The sequence below is a fragment of the Neltuma alba genome, unplaced genomic scaffold, assembly GCF_004799145.2.
Source record: "Neltuma alba isolate B1F8T4 unplaced genomic scaffold, ASM479914v2 tig00005621_pilon, whole genome shotgun sequence".
NCBI lineage: Eukaryota > Viridiplantae > Streptophyta > Magnoliopsida > Fabales > Fabaceae > Neltuma > Neltuma alba.
Window position 1 is genome coordinate 182746 of NW_021634175.1, and position 27008 is coordinate 209753.

A 27008-nucleotide genomic window follows, 5' to 3' on the forward strand; every position below is an offset into this window, starting at 1 on the left:
AAGTTGAAATAGTATGAACCAGTCAATATTTTCAGCCAAGACATATCAAGATCATAGCTTCATCAATATATTAACACATTAACTAACTAGTCAAAAAGAGGAACAAATTGCAAAAGTCAAAATTGATAACCTGTTATCTCTAAACATAAACTTGATCAATCCCTAGACCACCATTCTTGAAGCAGTTGCTATGCCAAAAGGCCTCAGATGAAATCAATATCATCAACAGTATATGAGTAGTCATTATCAAAAATCTGTAAATTGACAAATGAATAAATTTAAACATATGAAGAAAATAAAATAAGTAACAATTCAATTTAAAAATTCAACAACTATTACAAAACTAAAATTATATTTACTTACCTCATCAAATTTTACAGTACATCCACTCTCAATAATTTCAAACATATAACGAATAATGTAATATCCACATTCCGTTGACCCTTATTACTTAGCACACTGCAAATCACAAGGAAATGATAATCCAAATTCATATATAAAATAACTTCCATCAATGAAAGAACTTCAATTCAAAATATTCACGCTGGGATAGACCCAAGTTGTTGGGCCATTTTTGTCAGAATGCTTCCCACCGGTTATATGATAAGTCTTTAAAGCCCTATAAGCAAATGAAAGCACAAGTTAAATAATTTATAGTGAAAACAAAATTATTGATCTACATTAAGGTACTTACGTGTTAAAAATGCCCCTCATCTCAGTACTTGGACGATGACCCAAGGGATCAAACCAGTAGATAACATTGTTGATGGGACAAGAAACACACAAACTCCAATGATGACTACGTCATAGAGTAAGATTTATACATTATTAGATATCACAATAATTCTTAGCAATTTAAGTATGTATAAATAAATATAATTAAGCTACTTGCCCTTCAATAATTGGTGCCAAATAACAAGACAATTTAGTGTCTCCAATTCTATTGCCCACATATTTGATTCTCCTATCTAGTGGGTTGTACTTCTTCTGGACACTTGCAGGGCATAAATATCCATACAAATTTCTCTTCTTCATTGATGACATGCATTTGTTATGGAAGAAGCTGTCATTGAATTGAAATAAGGTAATTATTAGTATGTGCAAAGTAAGAAATTAGAAGTTTAAGTTAGAAATGAAAAAATAAACTTATATGATTGCTAATTGAACCCATACTATGTCCAACTCCGTCAGAGATAAGAACTCCCTGATATCTTTGTTGTCAAGTACAAAGAAATATGATTTTTCTTCACCCACAATCCCTATAGGCATCTTTATGTCGACCTTGTTAATTGTTTCATATTCCTCATATAATTGTGCCAAGCAGGGATATCTATTAACATCTTTCTGGTCCTAACGAAACATCAGATAAACATTAAAAGTATTATAAGTATTGTGTTAAAAAAAATCACACAATATAGCATGATATTTTATTACCATCACAAGTATTATCTCCTCATCAACAAGGTGTCTAGGCCAAAGAATGAAAGTTCCAATTGCCTGACCTAATTTCACAGCTTCAACAGTCAGGAATGGCACATCCGCACCTGTCTCTCCCTCTCGAACAGCCGTAACTATAACCCTCACTTGGTCCTCTTCAGTTTGTTGGTAATAGATGGTGCTCCCTTGATTGTAGAGGAGAGCGTCAACAATAACACTCATCCTTGGGACCTCTAAACAAAGAAAACAAGGTCCTGCATTAATTCCATTCAACACAATCCCAATAAACATAACCAAATTCAAAACTAATGATATCAATTGAATCCGATTCATTTCAATTACAACATAAAATATCTCATAATAACTATATCATCATGCCAATTTCTAAAATTTAAAAAGACATAAAAATTACTTTTACAAGTAGTGGAGATTTTACATATAACATAACAAAAATCCAAATATTATGAGAACAAAGCTTTCCATTGACAACTAATTAATGCATAACAATCTTTTTAATCTTCAAATCCATTATCCAATTAATAAACATCCAATTTTTAAAGCTTCCTCTTGAATGTAATCAACATTCTTATTCAATACATATAGAAAAATTCTCTTTTAGACATTTTGACAAACACTTTTTATGTATTAATTTTCAAACAAGTTAGTTAATAAGGATTTCAAACTTCAAATCCATTACCCAATCAATATAAACAAATTTGAACCTATCTAAATGCAATTTTTTCATCAATAATTTAATGTATACCCAATCCTTAATCTAAATTCAATACACATAGGAAACTATCTAAATGTAATCTCTCTTTGGCATTTTGACAAACACCTTCTATGCATCATTTTTCTAACAAGTATTAATGAGGCTTGAAATCTTTAAATTTTTTACCCAATCAATATATACAAATTTAAAACTATCTAAACACAATTCTTCAATAAAAATTTAAACAGCAACCTTAGAAACCAACTCAAAATTCCTCAAGTTACACAAACCCACGTATAACATATTAAACCCACAACGCAACCGTTGAATGAACTTACCTTCATTGCAGATTGAAACTATTCTGGCTTGCCTTCGAATCAAAGAGTATCACGGCCTAGAGAGAGGAGGAGGACGACAAGCTGCTGTGCGTGTGAACTTCACTGCTTCAGCCTTGTTAATCGATGGCGACGAGCTGCTGCAACACAGAAATGATAGTTGATGCAAAACAACAGCAATGGAGGGAGGGCTAGCTACAGAATAACGGCCTTGAGAGAGCTGAAATGAGAGGGAGAGTTTCAGAGTAGCTCACGGATGCTGCAAGTAGAAGATGAAAATGAGAGGGAGAGAGCGAAAAATCAGAGTTCTTGCGTGTGCTAGCTGCTGGCTAGTGACTAAATTAGCTTTGCAGTACTGATATGAAGCTAATGAGGGCAAATTTTTTTAAAAAATAAGCCACCTTCACGTCTGTTTCTTTAAAAACAGAGGTGAAGTAACGTCTGTTTATACCAAACGGATGTTAGTTCATGTCTGTTTAGGATAAACAGACGTGAAGTCATGTCTGTTTTTATTAAACAGATGTTCTTAATGTCTGTTTTGTGTAAATAGACATGAAGTAACGTCTATTTATATTAAACAGACGGGAACACTATATATTTCTCTTCTGTTTTTTAGAACAGACATAAATGAGGGAGGTAAATAACACATTTTGTTGTAGTGTCATCATAAAATGTGTACATGTCTTTAATGAAACTATACATACATGCCTTGATTTTCTTAGCAAAATCATGAGATTTTTATATAGGTTGGAGAGAAATAGACCAAGAGGTATGGATCTTTTATCACTAAGCCTCCTCCTATCTTCATATATCATTAAGCTTTTGAGTTGAACTATTTGCAGAACTTCATATATAACATGATATTATTCTTTATATATAACTCATTCCTCACTATTTGGAGATATATATATATATATATATATATTATGGCTTATTGATGTCCCATTCATCCTTACTTTTCGTATTTGGGAAACATTTTTGCATTTGAAATTTGAAAAAAACGATGAAACTTCATAGAAAGATTTAAAAAGTTTGATATATTTGGCTTTCCCATATAAAGTTAGTACGTTTTTTATGAGATTTTTGTTCCCATAAATCTTTGTATGAAGAAATAATTATTCTTCAGGAAAAAACCCTCTTTCAATATTGTTCTATCTTTTCCTTCTTAAATTAATGTTTCTTTTTTGTCTTTCTTTGGTGATGACGCAGATATAAGTGGGGGAGGAGAATTAAGAACACCAAATGGCCAAAAGCAGTATCTGGGGACTTAAAGTATACTCCTTCCATCCTTTATTATAAGATCTAATTTTTTGAATGAGTTTGTCCCTTTTTATAAGATCCTTTTTGAGTTTGCCTGAGCATTTAATGTACTATTACCTATTTTATCCCTAATTTATGCATTTAATACATTCTCTTTCTTCATTTATCTTACTATTAGTCTCTCACATCTACCCATTTATATAGGGTTATATTTGAAAAAAAATTGTATTTGCTACGTATTAATTACTTTTAACTGATTTTAACTGTTTTCTTAAACCGCGCAATTTAGTTAAAAGGATCTTATAATAAGGGACAGAGGGAGTATATGTCTAAGAATTGAATTTCTCAGAGATGCAGTCATCTTTTTTTATCAGATCTCATAGGACAATGCAAAACTATTTTAAAGTATAACAACTTTAAGTTATTTTGGTTGAAACTTATTAAAATGTACCTTATCAAGAGGGTGAAATTTCATCCTAAACTTGCATTAACAATAAACTTTTGTTGCAGGAACTTGCATTAACAATAAACTTTTGTTGCAGTTAATAGTATTTATAACCTGTTTCTTTAATTAAATAAATAGGAAAAGTTCTCATTCCCAATTAGTTAATATTAGGCCCGTTGACCTCTGAGAGGGTTATAAATTATACTGATCGGCCTTTACAATATAGATTTTTTTCGATAATATCTTTATAATATAGATTTGTGCGTAATTAATCTAATTTATGACTAATTACACACAATTATAAAAGAAAACAATGAATTAGTAGCAGAATTTTCCCTTTTTTAAATAAAAAAGACCATTACTAATTGACTGGCAATGAAATTTTGTAGCTAATTTGCTGTTTTTTAGTAATTCTATTTTCGAAAATAGTATAACTATTGATGAAATCCTTAAATTAATTATTTAATGGTATTTGAGAAAAAAATAGACACACCCAGTCAATCTGAATATGTTAGATTTATTGTATACATTTTTTTACAACTTTTCCTAAGATTTTTTTCTCATTTAACCCAAGATTAGTTATTTAGTTAGTTGTACTTCACTTGTAAAAATATATTACAATTAGCTAAATGTTGTCTACAAACTGTTCATGATTTTTTAATTTTATAATCAAGCACTTTAAAGATAACATAATTATTTTAAATAGCTTATGAAATTTTTTTAATTATTATATTGTTGCATAATTTCAAATTATTTGTTATTATAATAAAAGACATACACTTAGTCCAAATAAATTAAACTAAATAAACAAAGCCGCTTAAGAACCGAACGAAATTGATAGTAATTAATGTTCAAAATTATCCTATTTTAAACTTGGCACAAAATATCTAAGTTATAATGGAATATAAATTATCATCCTATACTGTTTATAATAACAATAACAATAACAACAACAACAATAATATAAATATTATGGTAGTTTCGTTATGCCACGTAATCCTCTCTGTCCCATATAGGAAACAAATGTTGAAAATAGCATTATTATGAGTGACAAATAGTAATTAATTAATGGGATGAGCATATATGAGAGAGACTCCACTAACGTTGGTGCCTTCTGTAATTTACATTTAATTTAATGTCGCTTGACAGGTGGGATTTCTTTTTGGGGGACATTTACCAAATTAAAGTGTATTGCCTTAAAATACTATCTCCGATTTTTAATATAAGAACTAATTAACTAATTTGAGTATATTAAGAAAGTTTGTTAAGTTAGTTATTTGTAATAAATATGTGCTCTCTTCCTTAAAATATCTTATTAATCATATGTATTAGTTAGAACTACCATTTAATGGAATATTTAACATGTGTAACTATTAAGATGACTATTTTAGAAAAAATAGATAAATATAAGAAACAAAATAGATTATAATTTTATATTTAGAATTAAATTAAAATTTAAACTAGTTTTTATATTAAAAACCGGGCGCACTATTTGCTTTTCTTATGGATAAAACTGTAGATATGTGGTTCGCTTTGCTGAAAACGACAATCTCAGACTATTGTCCTAAAATATATAGATTATAATAATCCTTCCCAAAGGATCACAGGACAAATATCAAATTTGGTTTTTCTTGTGCACAATCTTGCTTCTCGAACTGTTATACCATTATTGCTTTAACATGTTTTACTGAAATTAAAAAAAAACTTAAATTTTATCATCTCAATTTTAAAACTTAATAATTTTCTAACTTTGTCCTTGCAATAATAAATAAAAAGTAAAATAATACATTTGTATTAAAAAAAAATCATGAAACATGTTAAGACTGGAGGAGTATACAATAATAAATTAAGAGTAAAATAATATACTTATATTAAAAATTTAATGATATGAACCTTCTTTCTCAAGACTACTAGAAAAATAATTTTAAATTATAAGTGCATGAATATTATATAAATTATTTATGAATTAAAAATTATATAGACGGCCACGGCATTATAAACATTATCTTCGTGGTTATTTACCATCATCATCGTGCTATTCAATTAAAATAATCAAATTTATACGGATAGCGATAGCAAGTGAATCAAGCAAAATCTAATTAACCATTTTTAAATGAGGTAGTGGATTCAGGTGTTGTACATACGGAAACATCAACGAAACTTCTTCCATCATAATTGCTATCCAAATGAAAGTTCTAATAAAAGCTATCTTTTTATGTAAAGGCTAATGTTTATTAGATGGATTGAGACTTGAGGTTTCTTCAGGGTTAGAACCTCCAATATTGAATATAAAGAAAAAATAATTACCTCATCAAGATTAAGTAAATATGTCATTATTAGTATCTAACATCCAGATGTTCTCTTTTTATGCTTTCATCACCCTAATATTATTTATAGTGCATCAAGCATCTTAAATTATAAATAAATTTAGAGCATTGGATGTAACCGAAAAATGATATTAAGGAGTGTTGGATGCACCAAGAAAATAATATCAACATGTTGGATGTATCATAAATAAAATTAAGGTATTAAGTATACCTAGAAAATTACATCAGAATATTGGATGCTACTGTGCCCTATGTTATAAATTGAATTTTTTTCCATAAATGCCCTTAATTTAATGTTTAAACTTCTATACATTATATTTAATCATTTGCATGTGAACTATTTTTTTATGGAAACCTTCTTAATGTATAATCAACATGGATAGCTTGTTGAAAAGTTATAAATTTGGGAGATAATTAAAGTGGATTGAGGTCTTTATTTAAGATCAAAATAAACTCTCCACCTAGTTTTTATATTTAGAACTAAAAATAATAATATTTTAAGATATATTTATAAATTTCTCATAAACAAGATGCTTATATCAATAATAGAAATTGAATCCATTTTGTGGGGTATTAAACAAATACTTATTAAATAATAGACATTTTTAAATGTTGTATAGGCGTGCCTTCTTCATATTTAGTGTATGCAAAGTCAGAAACACGTGGACATATTGTTACACTGAGGCCTAGGGGATAAGGCAGCAAGTTGATCCTTTTGAAATAGTGTGTACAGGCTTGAATTTAGATATCCTGCACTTATACCAAATTTTACCCTTTGGGGGGGAAAAAACATCAGAGTATGCCTCATAATACATTACCAATATATTGTTTGGGTTAGGTTTAGGCAAAATGATTTTTTTAATAAAAAAGTTACTTTAAAATTCAAACAATTTTTTCTAATTTCTAATTTTGAATTTTATTTTTTTAAATTTTTTTGTTTGAAAAAAGTTTAGGTGAATTGAGTTTCGGGAACTCACCAAGATTAGGATATACCTTCAGACTCAAATAGCATGTATAAAGTTACTTACTGATCGCTTACTAATAAGGTTCTCACATCAGTAATGAGATTCGAACTCACAACTTTGTGGTTATGAACCAATTCTTATCAACTAAACTAACTCTTGTTGGCAACTTTTATTGGAATTTGAAACCTTCTAATACTAATGTGTGTGTGTCATTCAAGACAAGTTTATGCTAAACTAACTTTTTCTTATATGAGTCCACTCAAATATAATCATATTATATTAATTTGTCTTTTTCTAATTTTAATTTATAAAAATCATTTTTACAGATGTTAACAACAACATGCACGTAGAAGATAACACGGCAAGATGAAATTTGAAGAGAATATGTTACGAATCGATGTGCTCTTGACAAATTTTATACCCATATATTTGTTTGTGTATGTGTACCATTTATAAATCAAACCAATCATATCTATTAACTAGATTAAAGTTACCACATCATCTAAAAGAACCTATCTACAAATAAGTAAAAATAAAGATTAAAACATACATTAATTAATTTCTAAAATTCAAATTATATTTTGTAACATTTTTTGGGAAGAATACAAATTAACTTAACATCACAATCATAAAACTGAACTTCACAATTTCAGGGAAAATCTCAATATTAGAGATATAATTTTAAACATGATTGGCAAGACTACTAGCCTCATCAATTCTCAACGTCATATCAGTATCACTGTGTTCCGGTTGTGGGTACGTAATATATTATGAAATTGATGAAGAATATAACTATCCACAACTTCTCATAATTCTTGACAAAGTGTGGATGTGTGTGTGTAGTTTCGAGCTTCACTTTATACATTTAAAAAATTTAAATTAAATATCTTGATAATTTTAACAAATTAAATTAAATATCTTGATATTTTTGTGACCTTTTGCATACAATATTTAAGGACATATATTGCAAACGTTATTTATGATGATTAAATGGAATAAGTTACTTGAAAATTTGGCTATGTCTACCTGTTTTCCAACAGAGGATGGTACAAAATGAGTGAGTTATCTAACAATTGTAAATGGGCATTTAAATGGTATAGATTGTAGTCTTCTTTTTTTTTTTTACAATGTAGTCTTCATATTTTATAAGTATACTTGGCCAACATTTTTTTTTTTGGACTGAATACTTGGCCAACTTTGGTATTTGACTTGTATATTTTGGTCACCATATAGGTACTTGGATTGGATTTTGGATTTGGTTTAATATATGGATTTTGGAGGTAGTGTAATTATGTTTCTGGTTTTAATGTTTAAATGTTGTTAATGGTTAACTATAATGTGGAGGGCTCCTTAATTCAAAAGAAGCCCTCTAATACGTGATAGTTATTTGGTATAATTAATTGTTAAATATATAGGGTTTACCTAATAGTTGTGGTGAAAAATCACCAAAATGACCAAAACTAATAATTTATTATATTACTTAATGCTTTAACCTTATTTTAGGTTATTTTTGTGCAAAAGAAAATCTTATTTTGGGTTATCAATTGAAAGTATAAGGACCAGATTAATATAAATTAAAATATAAGGGCCAAATCACGGAAGTAAATGAAATTTTGAGAACCAATAATTTTGTTTCCTCTTTAAACTAATGATTATTCCCTACCTTTAACTTTTTAAGAATTGCCTTTTTCCTGCAAATATTTATAAATATATAGCCTACTTCATACTAACATTTCATCCCAGGCACAAGTAATAAAAACGCACCCTCACTTCTTGTGCCTCGCCTCCCTCTCTCTCTCGCTCGCCGTCTCAACTCTCAACAGCTGGTGGTGCCACCATTTCTAGTGGCGGCCAGTGGCAGAGACAGACGATGAGGGACGACAGATGTGAGGTGGTGGATAGGTTTAAACCAACCATACTAATGGTGGTAGTTCAGATATTATACGTTGGGATTAACATTCTTTACAAACTTGTCGTCTACGATGGCATGAACCTGCGAATTGTCATCGCCTATCGTTTCATTTTCGCCGCTGCTTTCATGGCTCCTCTTGCTTTCATCTTCGAAAGGTAATTATTTCCTCCTCATCATACTTATGCCTCAACAATGATGAACTCTTCTCGTTAAGCTTTATATATATATATATATATATATGTGTATATATGTTGAGATTGAAGTAGCTGGGTAGTTTCTTTTTCATCGAACTAGAGTATGGTTTCTGCATGCATTGTTATACAGAGATTGAAAAATAAGTTTATGATTCATATGACTAGTGCAGCTAGTGAGCGATTTATTTTGATAGATGCTTATTGCAAATTGTTTGCACCTTGCAGGAAGAAGAGGCCAAAGATGACGTGGACTATACTGTTTCAGGGACTTTTGTGTGGCTTATTTGGGTATTATTAGTCCGTCTATAAATATATATATATATATTGCCTTCATAACTTATTTGTGTATTATATTGTCATATAATTATGGCAATACAGTGATATAGACGTCACCAGAAAATGCATGAGGAATATTAATATGTGAGATCATGACTTAGGTCTGGATTGTTTAGCTATAAATCTTAGAGACTTTTTATAATTGAATTTCCCAAATTTAACTAAACTTTCAAAATTTACAAATGAACGTTTAAATTTTGTAATTAAATTCTTAATATTTATAAAATTTGTGCAATTTACAGCCTATTTAGCATTATTAATGTTCCATTATATATAAAACTGAACTTTTTATATTAAAAATAAAGCTTAGAGATTTTCAGCTGCTAAGTTATGTTGATAAACAATTAGGTTTAGGGTCATTTTTTTTCACTTTTTTTTTCTTGAAAGAAAATTGATGCTCCTGTGTTATTTTCACAAATTTATAGTTATCTTATATCATTCATTGTCATTTTTAGAAGGTTATCTTATATCTCATTTTCTCTTGTATATATAAGAATTGGAAAGTTATTTGCACAAAAAAAAAAGAGACTAATTATGATAAAGGAATTATTAGTGTGTTTTGTATAACAAAAAAGGAATTATCAGTGTGTGTGTGTATATAACAAAAAAATAGTTTTAATTGAGAGAATTAGGCATATTTCCTCATCCAATATATCGCTTTTTTTTTTTTTAAAAAAAATACTATTTATGAAAAAAATGAATTTCAGAGGAATATTGGCACAAACATTATATCTGGAGACGCTGGCTTTAACAACAATAACGTTTGCATGAGCAATGAACAATCTCGTTCCGGCCGCCACCTTTGTCATGGCCCTCTTCTTCCGGTAAACCTTCTCTGCTTTTTTTTGCCCTCTTTCTTTTTTCATTTTATTTGTTTTAAAATAAGCAGCACAATTAATATTTTCTTTTATTTTTTTAAAAAATTATTTAGGCAAATTAAGAGTATGTGCGCGTAGTATTTTGTTTATATGTTTGTTTTGTTTTCATCATCCTCCAATGCCCTTTAGCTTAATTGCGTAGTTGTTGCCATAAGCATCTTCCCTTGACTTTTGTTATAAATTTTCTAGTTGGCTTCCACTAGTTTCACTTGCTTTTCTTGGATAAAAATTTTAACATATATATAATTTTATAGTTTTTATAAGAAGTTATAGAAAGAAAACTTTCATTTAAATTAGATATAAAAAATATTTTTCAATACTGCAAATTTATACTTTTTGGTTTTTGCCATGGAGTCATTCAAAGTACCTTTAACACACATGCACTATCTCTCTGTAATTTTCTCGAATTCTCTCAACAGTCAATGTAAATACATTTACAAAAAAAAAATATTCTACTGCTCATATATTTCACTAAAATTTTAATTTCATCATTGCTATTGAAAAATTTATTAATGACAATAAAGTGAAAGATTTTTTTTTATATCAAAGACAATTTCATTGAAAACAAATAAAACTATTATAGCTTAAAAGGTTGGCCTACTTCCTTGATTTATTTCTGCTTTGTTCAAATTAACCTGTTGTAATAGGTCAGCCTTTTGCACGGTAAATGAAAGATTTTTTTTTAAATATTGAGTAGCATTCATATATAAATCATGAGAATAATTTTTTAAAATTATTAATATTGAAATACACACGCGTATGTGTATATATCGATATTCATATTTTAAATTTGAGGCATCATCAAACTATAATTTCTTATTCTTAGAAAACTCATTATTAATAATGTGTGATAAAAAAATTTAATTGTTTTCAATAATAAAATCAGCTTGGAAAAATTGAATAGGAGGACAGCGGCCGGAAAAGCCAAGATCATTGGAACTCTCACAGGAGTTAGTGGGGCCATGCTTCTAACATTCTTCAAAGGTGCACGCATACCCACCCCTCCTTACACGTCAACCTTCTGCACACCAACCACAGCCACGTGGCGTCTTCCCCCTCTTCCTCCGGTGGTAATACCCTCTTTGGTGCACTTTGCGCCCTGGGTGACACCTCTTCTTTTTCCCTATGGCTCATTGTTCAGGTCCCTTATTCCCCCGATGCTTGTAGTTTTGATTGCTGATGTTGTCGTTTACTTAGAATTAATCCTTTTTTTTTTTTTGGTAGAGCAAGATGAGTGAGAGATATCCATGTCATTACTCAAGCACCACATTGATGAGCTTGGCACCTTCGGTGTTTTCTATTGGCTTTGCTCTTTGTAATGAAAGGGATTGGAGCCAATGGAAATTGGGTTGGAACATAAGGCTCTTAACCGTGGCTTACGCGGTATGTTATTTTATTTTAATTTATGAAACCACGTATTATTGTGCTCATTTATCAAAATAGGAATAATAATCCGGCGGGTTGGAATGTTGGCTTGTCAATTTGCCTCTTTCTATTTTAATATTTTTAATATTTTACTTTTAAAATTGAAATTTTGTATAGATTAAAGTCAACTGTTTTTTTTTTTAATATTTTCATAAAGTTATATGGTTAAATTGACCCGCAAAACTCTCAAATCTAAATAGGAATAATTGAAACACAAAACACTGATAGTAGAAAAGGATGTCAAAATCTCTTTTAACTTGATAGTGAGCAAAATAATGACGACTGGGAAAACCATTACTAGTCCAAAAAACTTCAAGAAGAGTGGCTTTGGTGTTCGTATATTGCTCACTTAATCTACCGTCAAAATCTTAAACTCGGATCAAGATTATAGGCAGAGAGGGTGATCCTCAGAGACAAATTAGTCAAATTTCCACGAGAGCGAAAGAGCTAGAGAGAGACTAACCGAACACTGCATAGGTTATTAAAAGCTGATACACACCCACACACAAGCTTACTTCATAGGTTAAAACCTAGTTACCATGCAAATTAGTCAAAACCTGCTTGTTTTGTTCTAGGCTTGAGCTGGCCCAATTTTAACCGAGTATGGGTAGGTACGCTGGATTCATGGGCGGCTTGGCTTGCTTAACCCTACTTTAATCTATTCAACTAAAGTTTAACTTCTCAAGAAGTAATTCTAAGAGAATAAACATTTTGAGAAGCTTATAAATGGTTGTTTGCTTTATTTTTTAAGCTCGAAGGTATTGTAATTATTTTTTAAATAAATGTATATTACTTTTTAAATACGAAATACAAAAGTATTCTTTTAAATCAATTTTATTTTACAATTTTAAGGATAAGTTTGTGAATAACCAATAAATAATAGGGAAATGGAATTTATCTAGATTTTTTCGGTTCCCAATCGTCTACTTATGTCCAACCAAACATAACCCCTAATTTAATTTCTTGTAAAAAGGAAGCATCTAATTTCCTATTTTAAGTTATATATATAATTACTATCCATTAACATATTTTAATATTAAAAATCCAATACTAATGAAAATTTTGGTACATTTGATGTGAATGTAGGGACCAGTGCCAGCAGGGTTGAATGTGGTAATCATAGCATGGTGTGTACGCAAGGGAGGGCCTTTGCTCGTATCAATATTCAATCCTCTCCAGCTTTTGTTTTTGGCTTTTGTTGGATCTTTCTTTATGGATGAGACGCTTCATCTTGGAAGGTATTCTGCCCCTTCAATTTCCTTTTTTTTTTTTTTAATTTTTAGGTAAATGGCATTTTCAGACAAAATAAGAAGGATATTTATAATTTGGGATTTAAAGTTTTAAAATGTCAACTAAGGACTTTAGTTCTTTATTGACATTTTTGGAAAAAGTGTGGTTTAATGTATCTTTTTAGTTTTTAATTCTAACATTGTTAATTTGAAACAATAATTTATTCGTGTTGATCATTGTCATTTCAATTAAAAAAAATTAAAATAAAACTTCATATAAAATTAAAAGATTAAAAATTGGGAAAATGATAGGAAAAGAAATTGAAATTTGGGAATTGTCAAAAAGGAAAGCTAATATTTCGTAATATCTATTGAGTATGACTATTGAATCACAATGTTTGGTTATCAAAATAATGCATAATACACACACATATTAACTACTAAGCTTTAACTGCAACTCATTCACAACTTTTGCAATGTAGATTGACTGTATTTCATTAGTTATTAACATACAATTTGGATAAATGAAATGTTCATGTCAATTTTGTTATGTAAATTTCTATTTCGAATTTGGTAAACTGAAATGGAAATTTGGTAATAACATCTCAACTTTAGGAATTAGGCATGTGCAAAAAACATAGCTCGTTCACATTTTTCCAAATGTTTAAATTAAAATCGCGCCCTTTTAATTTCTATTCAGAAATTGGTAGAATTTGTTGAAAATTTGTTATATACATCTAGAGTTTAAGAAAATGAGAAAAGTCATGTCTTGAGGAAATACTCAATTCCTAAACTAAGAATGAAGAGAATTCGAGTTGTGATTGTATGTCATATGCAAAATTAATTAATCAATAATTAATATTGGTTCTGTGCATTAGAAGAAATGTGAAAAATAGATTGTTTATGACTCGTGACGATTAGAGTTTTATATTATGTATAAATACTATGGAAAATGTAACACTGTAATAAAAATGATTTGGCTTATAATATAGAATAATTGTGACTGTATGATATGCAGTATAATTGGATGAGTGCTGATAGTAATTGGATTATATATGGTTTTATGGGGCAAAGGCAAAGAGATGAAGTTGATGAATCTTTTAGATGTTCCATCACAGACCCTCCAAGTGTCATCCCCTTTAGTTGAAATAATCGTCAAATCCTCCATTGACGACCAGAAAAGCAACAATACTAGTACTTCAAACGTTGTTGGATCCACAAGATTCATCGGAAAATGAAAATCAAGCAATATGAGATGATGGGAAGAATCAAGTAACATCAATAAATGTCTCAGACACTTAAAAATAGTCCCAAATTTTGGCATAGTGGGCATTAATTTTTAATATGGTTTAGCAAAGTGGCATTCCAGCAGTGCGATTGATGTGTGTGTGTGTGTGTGTGTTGTGGAGCACAATTGATTTCTCCTTCAAAGTGATTACATAAATATTTATAAGATTATCCATGAATAAAATTTTCAATTTGCTGAATTGTAACTTACAGTAAATCATATATTGCATTATTGTGAGTTTGTAACTTCCTCCTTTTTGAGTGAGTAAAGGAGTTCTATTAATTGTTAAGGCTGCGAGAGTTTTCCTTCGGTTCTAAATATAGAAATTAATTGAGAGATTTACTTGGGTCTAAATGTAACTTCAATTCACTTTATGCCTTTCAAACTATCCTTATTAATTGGATATATAAATAGGATTTCATCTATGATGTATTAAATGGGATATTTTAGGAAATATAGGTCAAGTTCTTTGTACCCATTATATCAAGTTCTACGATCATACATGTTCATTTTTTTTTTGTTCATATGAATTTATGATTAAATGTTAATATTTTAAAAATAGGCCATATGGTCATGTGTGATTGGAAATAAACTTGACATAATGGATAAAGAAATTGATGTAAGTATTGTCTTTTAGGAAAACTAACATACACTTATTACAAATATTTGAACTAATTTTTTTGTAAATATTTGTTCTCTTTCCAAGACAGAACAAAAAGAAAAACGATATATATCCTTTTAATGTAAGTTTCTAACAATCTGTAAAATGTATTGTGCCGATATTATTGCTGAATTTGGGATTTGACTCTTCATGCATTATTCTTTCAGTCATAAATATAAAAGTTAATTATAGGGAGCAAGTTTTAGTCCTAAGTGTAAAATCTTAATCAATTTTGTCTTTCATATTTATCATTTTTTTAGACTAGTTTATTTAATTTATAAACTAACATATATAATCAATGTTTTAAGGAGATCATGTAAGGTTTATTAGAATTAAATTATTTATTTATTTTTCTTAATTTTTTATATTAATTAAGTAACCCTTACATTGAGAACCGAAAGATGAATTTATCTTTTTAGTGACGCAATCGGTGAGCAAGGGAATGTCAAAGTCGGAAGATTGACAAAAACTGGAAGATCAACATTGGTTTGGATGATTTTGCATGATCCTAATTGGCTTTGGGCGAAAAAAACCCTAAAAGAATTACGTGTTTTCCAAAGTTAGAATTTTTTGAAGCTAAGATGGGTAGCAGAGTATAATGGATATGTAATAGCATTTTGGCAAGCTAAAATAATTATATCTAGTATGTCAAGGAAAAAAATAAATATTTATAATAGATTTTAGATAGTTTCTGACATTAGTGGAGGATAGATATTATATTCCTCATCACATCACTAGAAAAATATCAATGAGATTTGGAATAAATTTGAGCGAGTTTTAATAAGATTGGGAGGAAAAAATTCCATTGTGATCTTGTTCTTATTTGGATGAAAATAAAGCAAGATAAGGGGAAAAAATAAAAATGACATTTATGTCCCAAAAATTTAATACAATAACATCTAGGTCTTAAATTTTTTATTAAAAATGAATTACAAATCAATTCATCTATTTGTAAATAAAAGATTTTTGAATACAAATTATGTACTTAAATATCATGGGATAATCCTAGCTAATAATTTGTAACTGAGATTCTCATATTTGCAATTGTTTGAATTGATATTTATGAATCATTTTTTCAGTAAAAAATGTTGGAGACTTTACTTGTAATTAAAGTAAACTTTGGGGATGTCAATGTCATTCTATCAAAAGAAAAATAAGAAATTTACCATAATAATATTAGAGTGTATATATATAGATTGAATAGTTCTCATAAACACGATATTTGACAAAAGAAATTATGAACATAATACATGAATGGTGAATATATAAGGAAAGTACTTGTATAATTAACTAACTAATTCCATTCATACTTTATTACTCTCTCATCCCATTTAAATTGAAATGGACTTGAATTTATTGTGAAGAAGGGACTTGATGATTTAATGATTGTCAACAAAAACATGAACTTTATAGTTAGTGTGGATTCTTATTCTCATTCCATAATACACAGTGAACATCACCAATAAGGAGAGAAAGAGAAATTAAAGATAATTACGAAACAAAACGATGATATTTTTTAAGTGAAAAATGAATCCATTCCTCAAAAGTATATCTGTACAAAATACCCAACACGTTATGGGAATTACTAAATGAGAAGAAAGTGACAAAAGATTACATCAAAAGGAATTAGAATGTGATGATATAATGGTTAGTATCCCCTATATATACATAGCTCTAATAGATGATGTGTTGTGCTATTGCTAAAATCTTTGTCACAAGTCCATGTCCTCTGAAAAAGCCAAAAGCATTAGCAAACAACCTCATCTTCCTATCTTTTAAAAGTTTGCCAAACAAAAAAGGAAAAAATAGCCAACCAAAAGTAACTCTCCAAAGTTGACTTTTGTAGTGAAAACTTTAATTTGTGATCATCCTATATTCACATACTAATATTTTTGCTTTTGATATGAATTCAAGTAAAAGTCTATTTCTGGTGTTTTAGCTTTATATAAGGTTTTAATTTATTTTCTTGATTTTATAAAGTACATTTTCATCTTTTTAATCCTAATACAATATATATAAGCCTTGAATAGTAATTTTGTGTCAATGATTTATTATTGTTATTAAAAATTAAGCTTAATATGTTATTATTTTAGAATATTTGTCAACACTTAAAATTTTAATATCAATATTTTTATTAATGGCATTACGATTAAAATGCTGAAAAAGATTTTATAAAATTATCATATCAAAATCAAACCTCGTGTAATTTTAGTAAAATTAGAGATACAGTTCTGCCTGTAAATTCATTTACATTGACATTGCCTCACACAAATTAATTATAAGACTCTAACTTTCTTTTTATAAGAGATCGTTAGAAGTTGTCTCATATTTTATTAATTGATTTTTTATTTTATCCCTATTTAATTATTTATATGACTCATATCAATGTATTTAATTTTCACACATTTCTCTCAATCACATATTTTCTCTCTTCTACATAAATGATGATTTTTGGGCAAAATGTTATATTTTTTGCATATTTATTATCTCCACTTAATTTCAACTAATATATTGAACAACATAGTTTGCTTAATTGTGTTTTTATTAAAAACCGAGGATAACGTATTCGGCCGCATGTACGGAACATCCGAGAATGCGACGTCTCGCCATATATTGGTGGGTAAGTGGTAGTGCTTGCAATCGCAAAAGCTTTAATTTACACATTATATGTGTGTGTATGTGCGTGTGTGTGTACTTATATATATATATATATATATATATAACTATACGTTGAACCTGAAGTGTGAAGCACTACCACAGAGGATGACAATAATTTTTTATTAATTTTTTTACAATGGAAAAATCCCTACCACTAGTATTTAATATTTTAAGAAAAAATAAATAATAAGTTCAATACTCTTAAAAAATTATGTTTTTCTATAAATAGCTCATTTCATACACAACATTTCGTCCCGGACACACAAGCACAAAGCACTTCTTCTTCATCCCTAGCTCGCGGCCTCCTCTCTCTGTTCTTTTCTCACCGTCTCAGCAGCTGGTGGCGCCGCCGGTTCTTGCCGTGGCGGAAGAGACGATGAGGGACATATGTGAGGTGATGGATGAGTTAAAACCAGCCATCCTAATGGTTTTGGTTCAGATGCTTTATGTTGGGATTAACATTCTTTACAAACTTGTCGTCGTAGATGGCATGAACTTGCGAATTGTAATTGCATATCGTTTTGTTTTTGCCACTGCCTTTATGGCTCCTCTTGCTTTCATCTTTGAAAGGTACTTAATTTCCTTTTTAATTATTCATTTTCCTCTCAGTATTCTGCGTACTGTGAATTAAGTATATTATGAACTCTCATTAAGCTTAATATGTTGAGATTGAGGTAAGTAATTAAGCTACCCTGCTACCACAGTCAAGAGAGAAAGCTAGGTAGAGACAAGCCTAGGTTTTAACTATAGAAGGACTGATATTGAGAAGTACAAATAAAATACTTTGTTCACTTCCTAATATATAAGCTACTTTAGAGGTTAGATTTTGGTCCTAAATATGACATATCAATTCTTTTTTCTCTCCTATATTTATTATTTTTTAAAATTAATTTATCTAACTTATATAAACTAATACATCATCTAATATTATACAGAAATATTTTAGAAAGATTATGTTATATTTGTTATAATTAATTAATTTATTTAAATTTTTTAATTTGTCTAAGTTAGCTAAATAGATTTTATATTAAGGATGGGAGAGAGAGTATAAAGCTTGTTTAAATTAATGGATGAGAGAAATATATAATACTTAAATTATGTTAGGAAAAAAAGAAAAAAAATGGTAGGACATGATCCCCCGGTTCTCTCTCTCCCCACTGAACTCATAGTTATGTATTCTTAAAGTGTGTTTTGTATAACATACAAATTATTAGTGTGAAATTAAAAGGCATTGGTGAATTGTTTGCAGGAAGAAGAGGCCAAAGATGACTTGGACTATACTGTTTCAGGGACTTATATCTGGCTTATTTGGGTATTAATTCATTAATATTATTTTAGCTTTCTATATATATATATATATATACACACACACCCCCTCCGGTCCTAAATACAAGACCCGATTTGTAGTGTAAACATAAGACCTATTTTATAGTGTAATTTACACTACAAAATGGGTCTTATATTTAGGATCGAAGAAGTATATTACTTCAATTGCTTATTTGAGTGTATAATCTAATTCTACTCATGTAGTAATATAATACTCCTCTGGTTCTAAATATAAAACTTACTTTGTAATGTAATTTATACTACAAAGTGGATCTTATATTTAAGACCGGAAGAGTATAAACACAAGATTACGTGTATTGCTCTCTTAAATGGAATATCGAATAAAATAACAACAATGACTTAGGTTTGTGTCGTTGTCATCATATCACTTACTTGAACTACCTTTGTGAGGTAAGATATATTAATAATATCTTCCTCATTGTTTTTTTATTTATTATTAATAGATTAAATTTTACATAGTTTTCCTATAAAATTCAAGTCATATATAAATAATCACTTTGATTACTTTCAAAGCATAACAATAAATTTCCATAAACTTCCAAGCTTTGTAAAGATTAAGGAGTTATGTGTAAAGGGATGTTCACATAAATAACAGATTAATTATGATTAACACTTTGTAAAAATTTTTAAAAAATTGAGGGACCAAGAAAAATTATCAGAAATGTATAACATAAAATTTTTTCACAGAATTTTAGTTTTAATTAAGAGAATTAGACACATTATTTCATCATATTTATGAATAAATTAAATGTACAGAGGAACATTGGCACAAACATTATATTTGGAGACATTGGCCTTAACAACGGCAACGTTTGCATCGGCAATGAACAATCTCATTCCAGCCATCACCTTTGTCATGGCCCTCTTCTTCGGGTAATTGCTTCTTTTGCAATCATGTACAATTACTATTTTGTCCCCCACAAAGAACTTTAGATGTATATTTGTTGTGAATTATTCAGCTCAAAAAAAAATATTTGTTGTGAATTTTTTCCTTTTTGTTTATTATTGTTTGATTTTTATATCTTCTTTGGGCACATACATATTTTATTTTAATTTGTTTAATTGTGTTGGTTGGGCATTTGCAATGATATAATCTTCTTTTGACTTTGTTAACGATTTCCTACTTGGCTTCCACTAGTTTCACTTAATTTCATTATGGGTAGACAAATAACAATTTTACATTCTAAAGTAAATAATTAGGTTTATAACATTGTATTAATTATTAAAATTTAACCCAATTAACTATTCTCACCAATAAATTAATGAACTAGTTCTTTGACCGATCTGGTTAGAAGTTTTAGATGAGTTGACCGAGTTGAATTTTATATATATATATATATATATTTCTCTGTATTGATCTCTTTTTAAGGTTATTTAGGAATATTTTTATATATTTTAATTAGATCATATTACTTCAATTATGATTGTGTTTATCCTAATTTTCCTATAGTTAGACCGCTGATTTTTGAACAACTGCCTCTACTATTTTGATGACTGGTTGGGTTTTCGATACAATAATTTATAATAAAAGGAAAAGTAATTTTTAACATTGTTTAAAAAATTCTAGAAAGAATAATTTAATTTAAATGTTATAAAACATTTGTCGTCCAAGACTTCAAATTTAAAATTCTGGCGATAGAGTCTTTGAAATTACTTTTAATTTTATTCTCTATTATTATGTCAAGTCTCAATTTAGAGAAAGGGAAAATTATTAATAAATCTTTCAGTTTGATTCAAACTGTAATTTATTATTTTAAGAAAATTAATTAAAAATTTGCAATTAATAAATTATGATCAGGTTGGAGAAATTGAATTGGAAAGCAGCAGCCGGGAAAGCTAAGATAATTGGAACCTTAATAGGAATTAGTGGAGCCATGCTTCTCACCCTCTACAAGGGTGCACGAATCCCCACTCCCTCCTTCCACGTCACTGTTTTACGCCCTCTAACCAGCCACGTGGCATCTTCCCACTCTTCCTCCGGTGGTAACACCCTCTTGGGTGCCCTCGCTGCTGTGGGCGGCATCACGTCTCTATCTCTGTGGCTCATCGTCCAGGTCCCTTATCATTTTGACCCGCTTGTCGTTTTGATCCTTGATGCCGTCGTTTACTCAAAATTTCCTTTTTAATTGTGCAGAGTAAGATGAGCAAGAGATATCCATGTCATTATTCAAGCACCACATTGATGAGTTTTGCAGCTTCGGTGTTTTCTATTGGCTTTGCTCTTTGCAGTGAAAGGGATTGGAATCAATGGAAATTGGGTTGGAACATAAGGCTCTTAACTGTGGCTTATGCAGTATGTGATTTTATTTTAATTTATTAATTAATTATACTCCCTCGGATCTTAAATATAAGTTTTATTTTATAGAGCAATTTACAATATAAAATGAGTTTTATATTTAGAACATGAGCAGTACCATATCAATTTATGACTAAAAAGTATTTAGCTCAACTTTGTATATGTGTGTGTATATATGGTGAATTCTCTTATATTTGTATATTAATATATATATGTTATTTTATATAAAGCGTCATGTAAATTATGTATTGTATGTGTAGGGATTGGTGCCAGCAGGGGTGAATGTGGTGATGATAGCATGGTGTGTGCACAAAAGAGGACCTCTATTTGTATCAGTGTTTAATCCTCTCTTGCTTTTGTTCTTGGCTTTTATTGGGTCTTTCTTTATGGATGAGATGCTTCACCTTGGAAGGTACGTACACATATCTAATCTTTGCCTCTCAAATTTACTTTTTCCCTTAATAAATGACAATTTGAAATCAAATGAGAAGGATGTATACTATTATTTTAGAATGATGGATATATTTGTGAAACATTACATCAGCTATAAGAAACTTTGTCTCACTAAGTTGGTTACATAGGTCATATGAACATTATATTATTGGGCATAACAACAACTAATTCTTTTGAGAATAATGACGAAATGTATTTGATAGTCCCTTGAGTCTTAATTGCACGACTTAGTAGAATGATTTGCTTTGGTCCTAAATATAAAATTTTAATTTATTTTACCTTTCAAATTTATAATTTTTTTTTAAACTCCCTCTATTGATTGTATATATCGATGGAGTTTTCTATTAAGAAAATATTTTTTAATACAAATAATTGAATAAAATATTTTAGGAAAATCAACACAATTAACTAACTTAACTAATTTCTTTAAATCTCTATCAATTAATTGTCTAGTTTCTATATGTAGGATGAGAGGTTTTTTTTTTTTGGTATCGTTTTAATATAACACATTGTGATCATATGCTATGTAGTCATAATATGAGTTTTGATCACATTGATAAATGAGTGCTTAGTCATCAATAGTACGGTTATTAGAGTGCTAGTGTAATGATTTGGTATAATATATGGCATATGCATATCATGGAGAGTGCTGATAGTGTGCGGATTATATATGGTTTTATGGGGCAAAGGCAAAGAGATGAAGATGATGAATCTTTTGGATGTCCCATCACGGACGCTCGACGTGTCATCCCCTTCAGTTGAGATCATCGTCAAATCCTCCATTGATGACCAGAGAAGCAACAATATTAGTGCTTCAAACGTTGTTAACAGCGGGGATCACCAAGATTCATCAGAAAATGGAAATAAAGCAAAACGAGATGATAATGGGAAGAATCAAGTAACATCATATCAGGAAACTAATTAGTATGAGACACTTTGAAGTAGACCAATTAATTTTGATATTTTGAGCATTGGTTTTTAATGTTTTGGGAATGATCACATATTCCAGCATTGTAATGGATGGATACGCTTGTTGTGGAAAATTTTTAAAATTAATTTCTCTCTTCAAATTGTTGGGTTTTTTTTGTCGTTTTATAATGAAAAAGTTGATCGGGTGAAAACAAGTCTTATGATTTAAGGAGTGGGGCACATAAATATTTATTAGTAATTGCATAAAAATGGAGATTTAAAATATTTGAAGTTACTCAGATGAGAAATGTCTGCCATTTTTTGGAATTTGAACCCCATGTTAAATTTTATTATTAATTGTTCCATAAAAAATTATTATTATTATTATTTTAATTTGTAGTGGAATGTGATTAGAAAATCATTTGCATAAGATTGTGCATTTAATCATGATTTCTAGCAGCGGGGAGCGATATCGTTTAGCTATAGCTGAGTCATTATATTTTTTCGATTGGAATACAGCGCAACAAAGCAATTAAACACCTATATCATTACGTAGAACAGCCTCCAAGAACCTGGTGCAGAGCTGAAGCAAGTAAGACCAGAAGTTACCTTCAGAGCTTCCTTCGCTAACGAATCCGCAGCTTCGTTAAATTCTCTACTACACCATTCCACACTTACAACCCAATCTCTATGCAACCAGTTGCTGATCTCAGTAAGAATCCAATATTCCAAGTGCTCCTCGTTCCATCTTTCTATAAGCAACTGAACAAGCTCCAAACAATCCGTCTCAACTACGACCTTCCTCCAGTGCATGTCCCACGCCCTTCTCAAACCCCATAAGACAGCCCAAGCTTCCGCAAGAAAACTGTTTCCATGGCCAATGTTAAACAGAAATCCACTCAAGAACTCCCCATTATGGTCTCTCGCAAGTCCACCACATGCCGCCAAACCTCTATCTCCCACACAAGCTCCATCAACATTAAACCTTGATACAACCAACATAAGGCGGGATCCATCTGAGATTGTTTGGAACTGAATACTCCATGCCATTAGCAGAAGCGGACCACATGACCACCGCTCTAGCTTGTGCAATAACCTGTCTCAGGCCAACTGCTCTCCATTTAAAAACCCCAGCATTACGGTTTAACCAAACTTGCCTACAGACAACAGCGAACCAGACGTTCCACTTGAAACCCGAGACCACACAGCGTTGCTTAACATTCCACATAATCCAGCTCTGCACATCCCGAATGGAGAAAAAAGCTTCACTGATCAGTTCAGGTACCACATCTAACCAGCAAGCCCGAGCAACATGACAGTCACGAACAGTATTTAAAACATCTTCATTCACTTCATGACACATGTCGCACGAATTAAAGCGTGCCCATGTTGGTCTCTATCTATTCTCATTGTGTTAGTAAATAATCTCTGCCTCATGCAAAGCCATAAGAACAATCTACAACATTCAGGTACCTGTATCTTCCATAGAGCTCGCCAAGTACCATGAAAACGCGGCCCCGTGTCCCTCCCTAACATAGAATAAGCCGACCACACAGAAAAATCCCCATTATTATTATTAAACCACGTCGGCATATCTTCTCTAGAAATCTGTAAAGCTGGATAACTTCTATTGATAGCACTCAGAACTGAAACGGGAAGGAACTCTAGCATCTTATTCCACTCCCAATTACCAGAGGTAGAAATATACTGTGCCACATTTTCTTCACGCATAAGTGGAGAAATCTCGCATAAAGCATAATGGCGCACGGGTTCTAGATTAAGACATAGTTGAGTCATTATATTTTAAGACGGACTCAATAAAATTTAAGGTTTTTAATAGTTTCAATAAAATATAGTTTCTCTGGTTTATTATACTCCTCCGGTCCTTAATATTGGACATAGTTAATTAATTTGAGTAAATTAAATATGTTAGTTAAATTAGTTAATATGATATGTCTTTTCTAAAACACTCTGATCATCTCTCTTAATTTCCTCATTCTTCTATTTGATTATTATTGAGGGGATATTAATAAAGTTAATTTGAAAAAAAATTGATAAACATATAAAATATGTCTTGTATATAGAACTAACATCAACTTTCAAATTATATCTTATATTAAGGATCGGATAAGTATAAGTCAATTTAATTAGTTCATCATTATTAAAACAATGGTATTTAACTCATTAAATCTGTTTCAAATTTAAATGTATTTTTTAATTTTATCCATATTAAATGAGGTTGTGAGGGAGAGAGAAAAACACAATAAGCTACATTTAAACATTGACAAATAAGTACTACTCCATCCCTTATTATAAGATCTTTTTAACTAAATTACGCGGTTTAAGAAAATAGTTAAAATTAGTTAAAAACAATTAATATGTAGCAAATATAATTTTTTTCCAAATATACCCCTATATAAATGGTTAGAGGTGAGAAAGTGTTAGTAAAATAAATGAAGAAAGAGAATATATTAAATGTCTTAAATTAGAAGTAAAATAGGTAATAATACATTAAATGTTCAGACAAACTTAAAAGAAATCTTATAAAAAGAAATAAACCTATTCAAAAAATTGGATATTATAATAAGAAATGGAGGGAGTACCAATTACTTTTCAAATAACTTATATTATTTTTTTAAAAAGTCACTTATATTATGAATCAAGAAATAATAAAAAAAACACTGTATAAATAGTGAAATACTTTTGGTAGGATCATTACCATTATTATTGTTGTTACTGATGTTTCAACTTTCGAGAAGATTCTTTGAGGTTGTCATCATTTTCAGCAAACTCACCCGTTAATTAAATGGCATTAAAAAGCCACCAACGTTAGTGGGGTCTCTCTCATCCATCATTATATTCCATCGCTTCACTCACGTCCAGAAATTGGCAGAGTTATGGGCTCACTATTGAAATTAATAATAATATCTCCACTTTCTTTTCCATACCAAGCTAGCAACTTTTTTAATAAACAGAATATTAAGTTATAATTTATTTTCCATTTCTAAACTTATCTTAGGGTCTGTTTGAATTGGCGATAAAAAAAATTTTATTTTTAATCTGACTTTTAAAAAAATGAGATTAGATAAAAGGTATATTAGGTAATATAGTTTATGTTTGGATTCACTTTTATAAAAGTTAGTTTATAAAGTAGAAAAGTTATTTGAATTATGATTGGATAAGTAAGTTTAGTTTATAGAATGACCAAAATGGATATGACCTTTATTAAATGATAAAAAATGATCAAAAATATGAATTTACAAAATATAATAATTTTAAATTATCATAATAGGAGGAAGTTCTATATAATGAATTAAATATTTTTACATTAATGTGAAAATTTTTTAACCAAATAATATTACATAATTAATTGGATGATCTACTCTACACAGTTTATGTATATATAAAATGAAAAATAATATCAAAATATTATAAAAATTTTGTTCAACAAATATTTTTAATTTAAAAGAGGATTAAAAATAAATAGGTAAAAATTGATTGGAAGCATAAGAAATATGTAGAAAGAAGTATAGGACAACATAAATATAGGGGTAAAAATATATTTTGATTTTGAGAAGTTACTTTTGGATCAGCAAGATGAGCCATAAAAATTAACTTATGACTTAAGTGGCTTTTTGAGGTAAAATGACTTCTAGCCAAAAGTGATAAACATGATAATATAACTCAATCTGACCTTTGACTTCTAAAAGCTACTTTTATCCTCCAATCGCTCAAGCAAACAGGCCCTTAAAATGCTTCTTTTGAGTACTTGTACTAAGCAAGGCTAGGTTGATGACTATGAGCTTTTCTGTAGCTTGTGAAATTGGCAGTTCGTGAGCTTCTTTCGTCTTATGAATTCCCAGTAATGATGTTCCCTCAGCCCTCTTTCTTTTGCCATTTTGGTCATTCTCATTCTTTCCTTGTCATGCTAGTGAGTGCTT

General features: G+C 29.7%; 1 protein-coding gene and 1 pseudogene across 1 annotated transcript; both read left to right on the forward strand.

Annotated features, from left to right (window-relative positions):
• Nucleotides 1–9351: 9351 nt before the first annotated feature.
• Nucleotides 9352–14693, forward strand: LOC114748139 (WAT1-related protein At1g68170-like; annotated as a pseudogene).
• Nucleotides 14694–18380: 3687 nt separating this feature from the next.
• Nucleotides 18381–23083, forward strand: LOC114748140 (WAT1-related protein At1g68170-like). The gene is made up of 7 exons (XM_028936493.1): nucleotides 18381–18632; nucleotides 19312–19374; nucleotides 20166–20282; nucleotides 21208–21463; nucleotides 21544–21702; nucleotides 21966–22117; nucleotides 22804–23083. The coding sequence occupies exons 1-7, from the start codon at nucleotides 18439–18441 to the stop codon at nucleotides 23081–23083; spliced, it is 1221 nt and encodes a 406-aa protein (XP_028792326.1). The 5' UTR covers nucleotides 18381–18438.
• Nucleotides 23084–27008: the final 3925 nt, after the last annotated feature.

What these genes read in the sequence shown, in the direction of transcription:
- LOC114748140 (XM_028936493.1), top strand. Translation starts at nt 18,439, where the DNA reads ATGAGGGACATATGTGAGGTGATGGATGAGTTAAAACCAGCCATCCTA. An exon ending in CTTGCTTTCATCTTTGAAAG is followed by an intron (nt 18,633 to 19,311) that starts GTACTTAATTTC and finishes AATTGTTTGCAG; the next exon opens with GAAGAAGAGGCCAAAGATGA. An exon ending in GTCATGGCCCTCTTCTTCGG is followed by an intron (nt 20,283 to 21,207) that starts GTAATTGCTTCT and finishes AATTATGATCAG; the next exon opens with GTTGGAGAAATTGAATTGGA.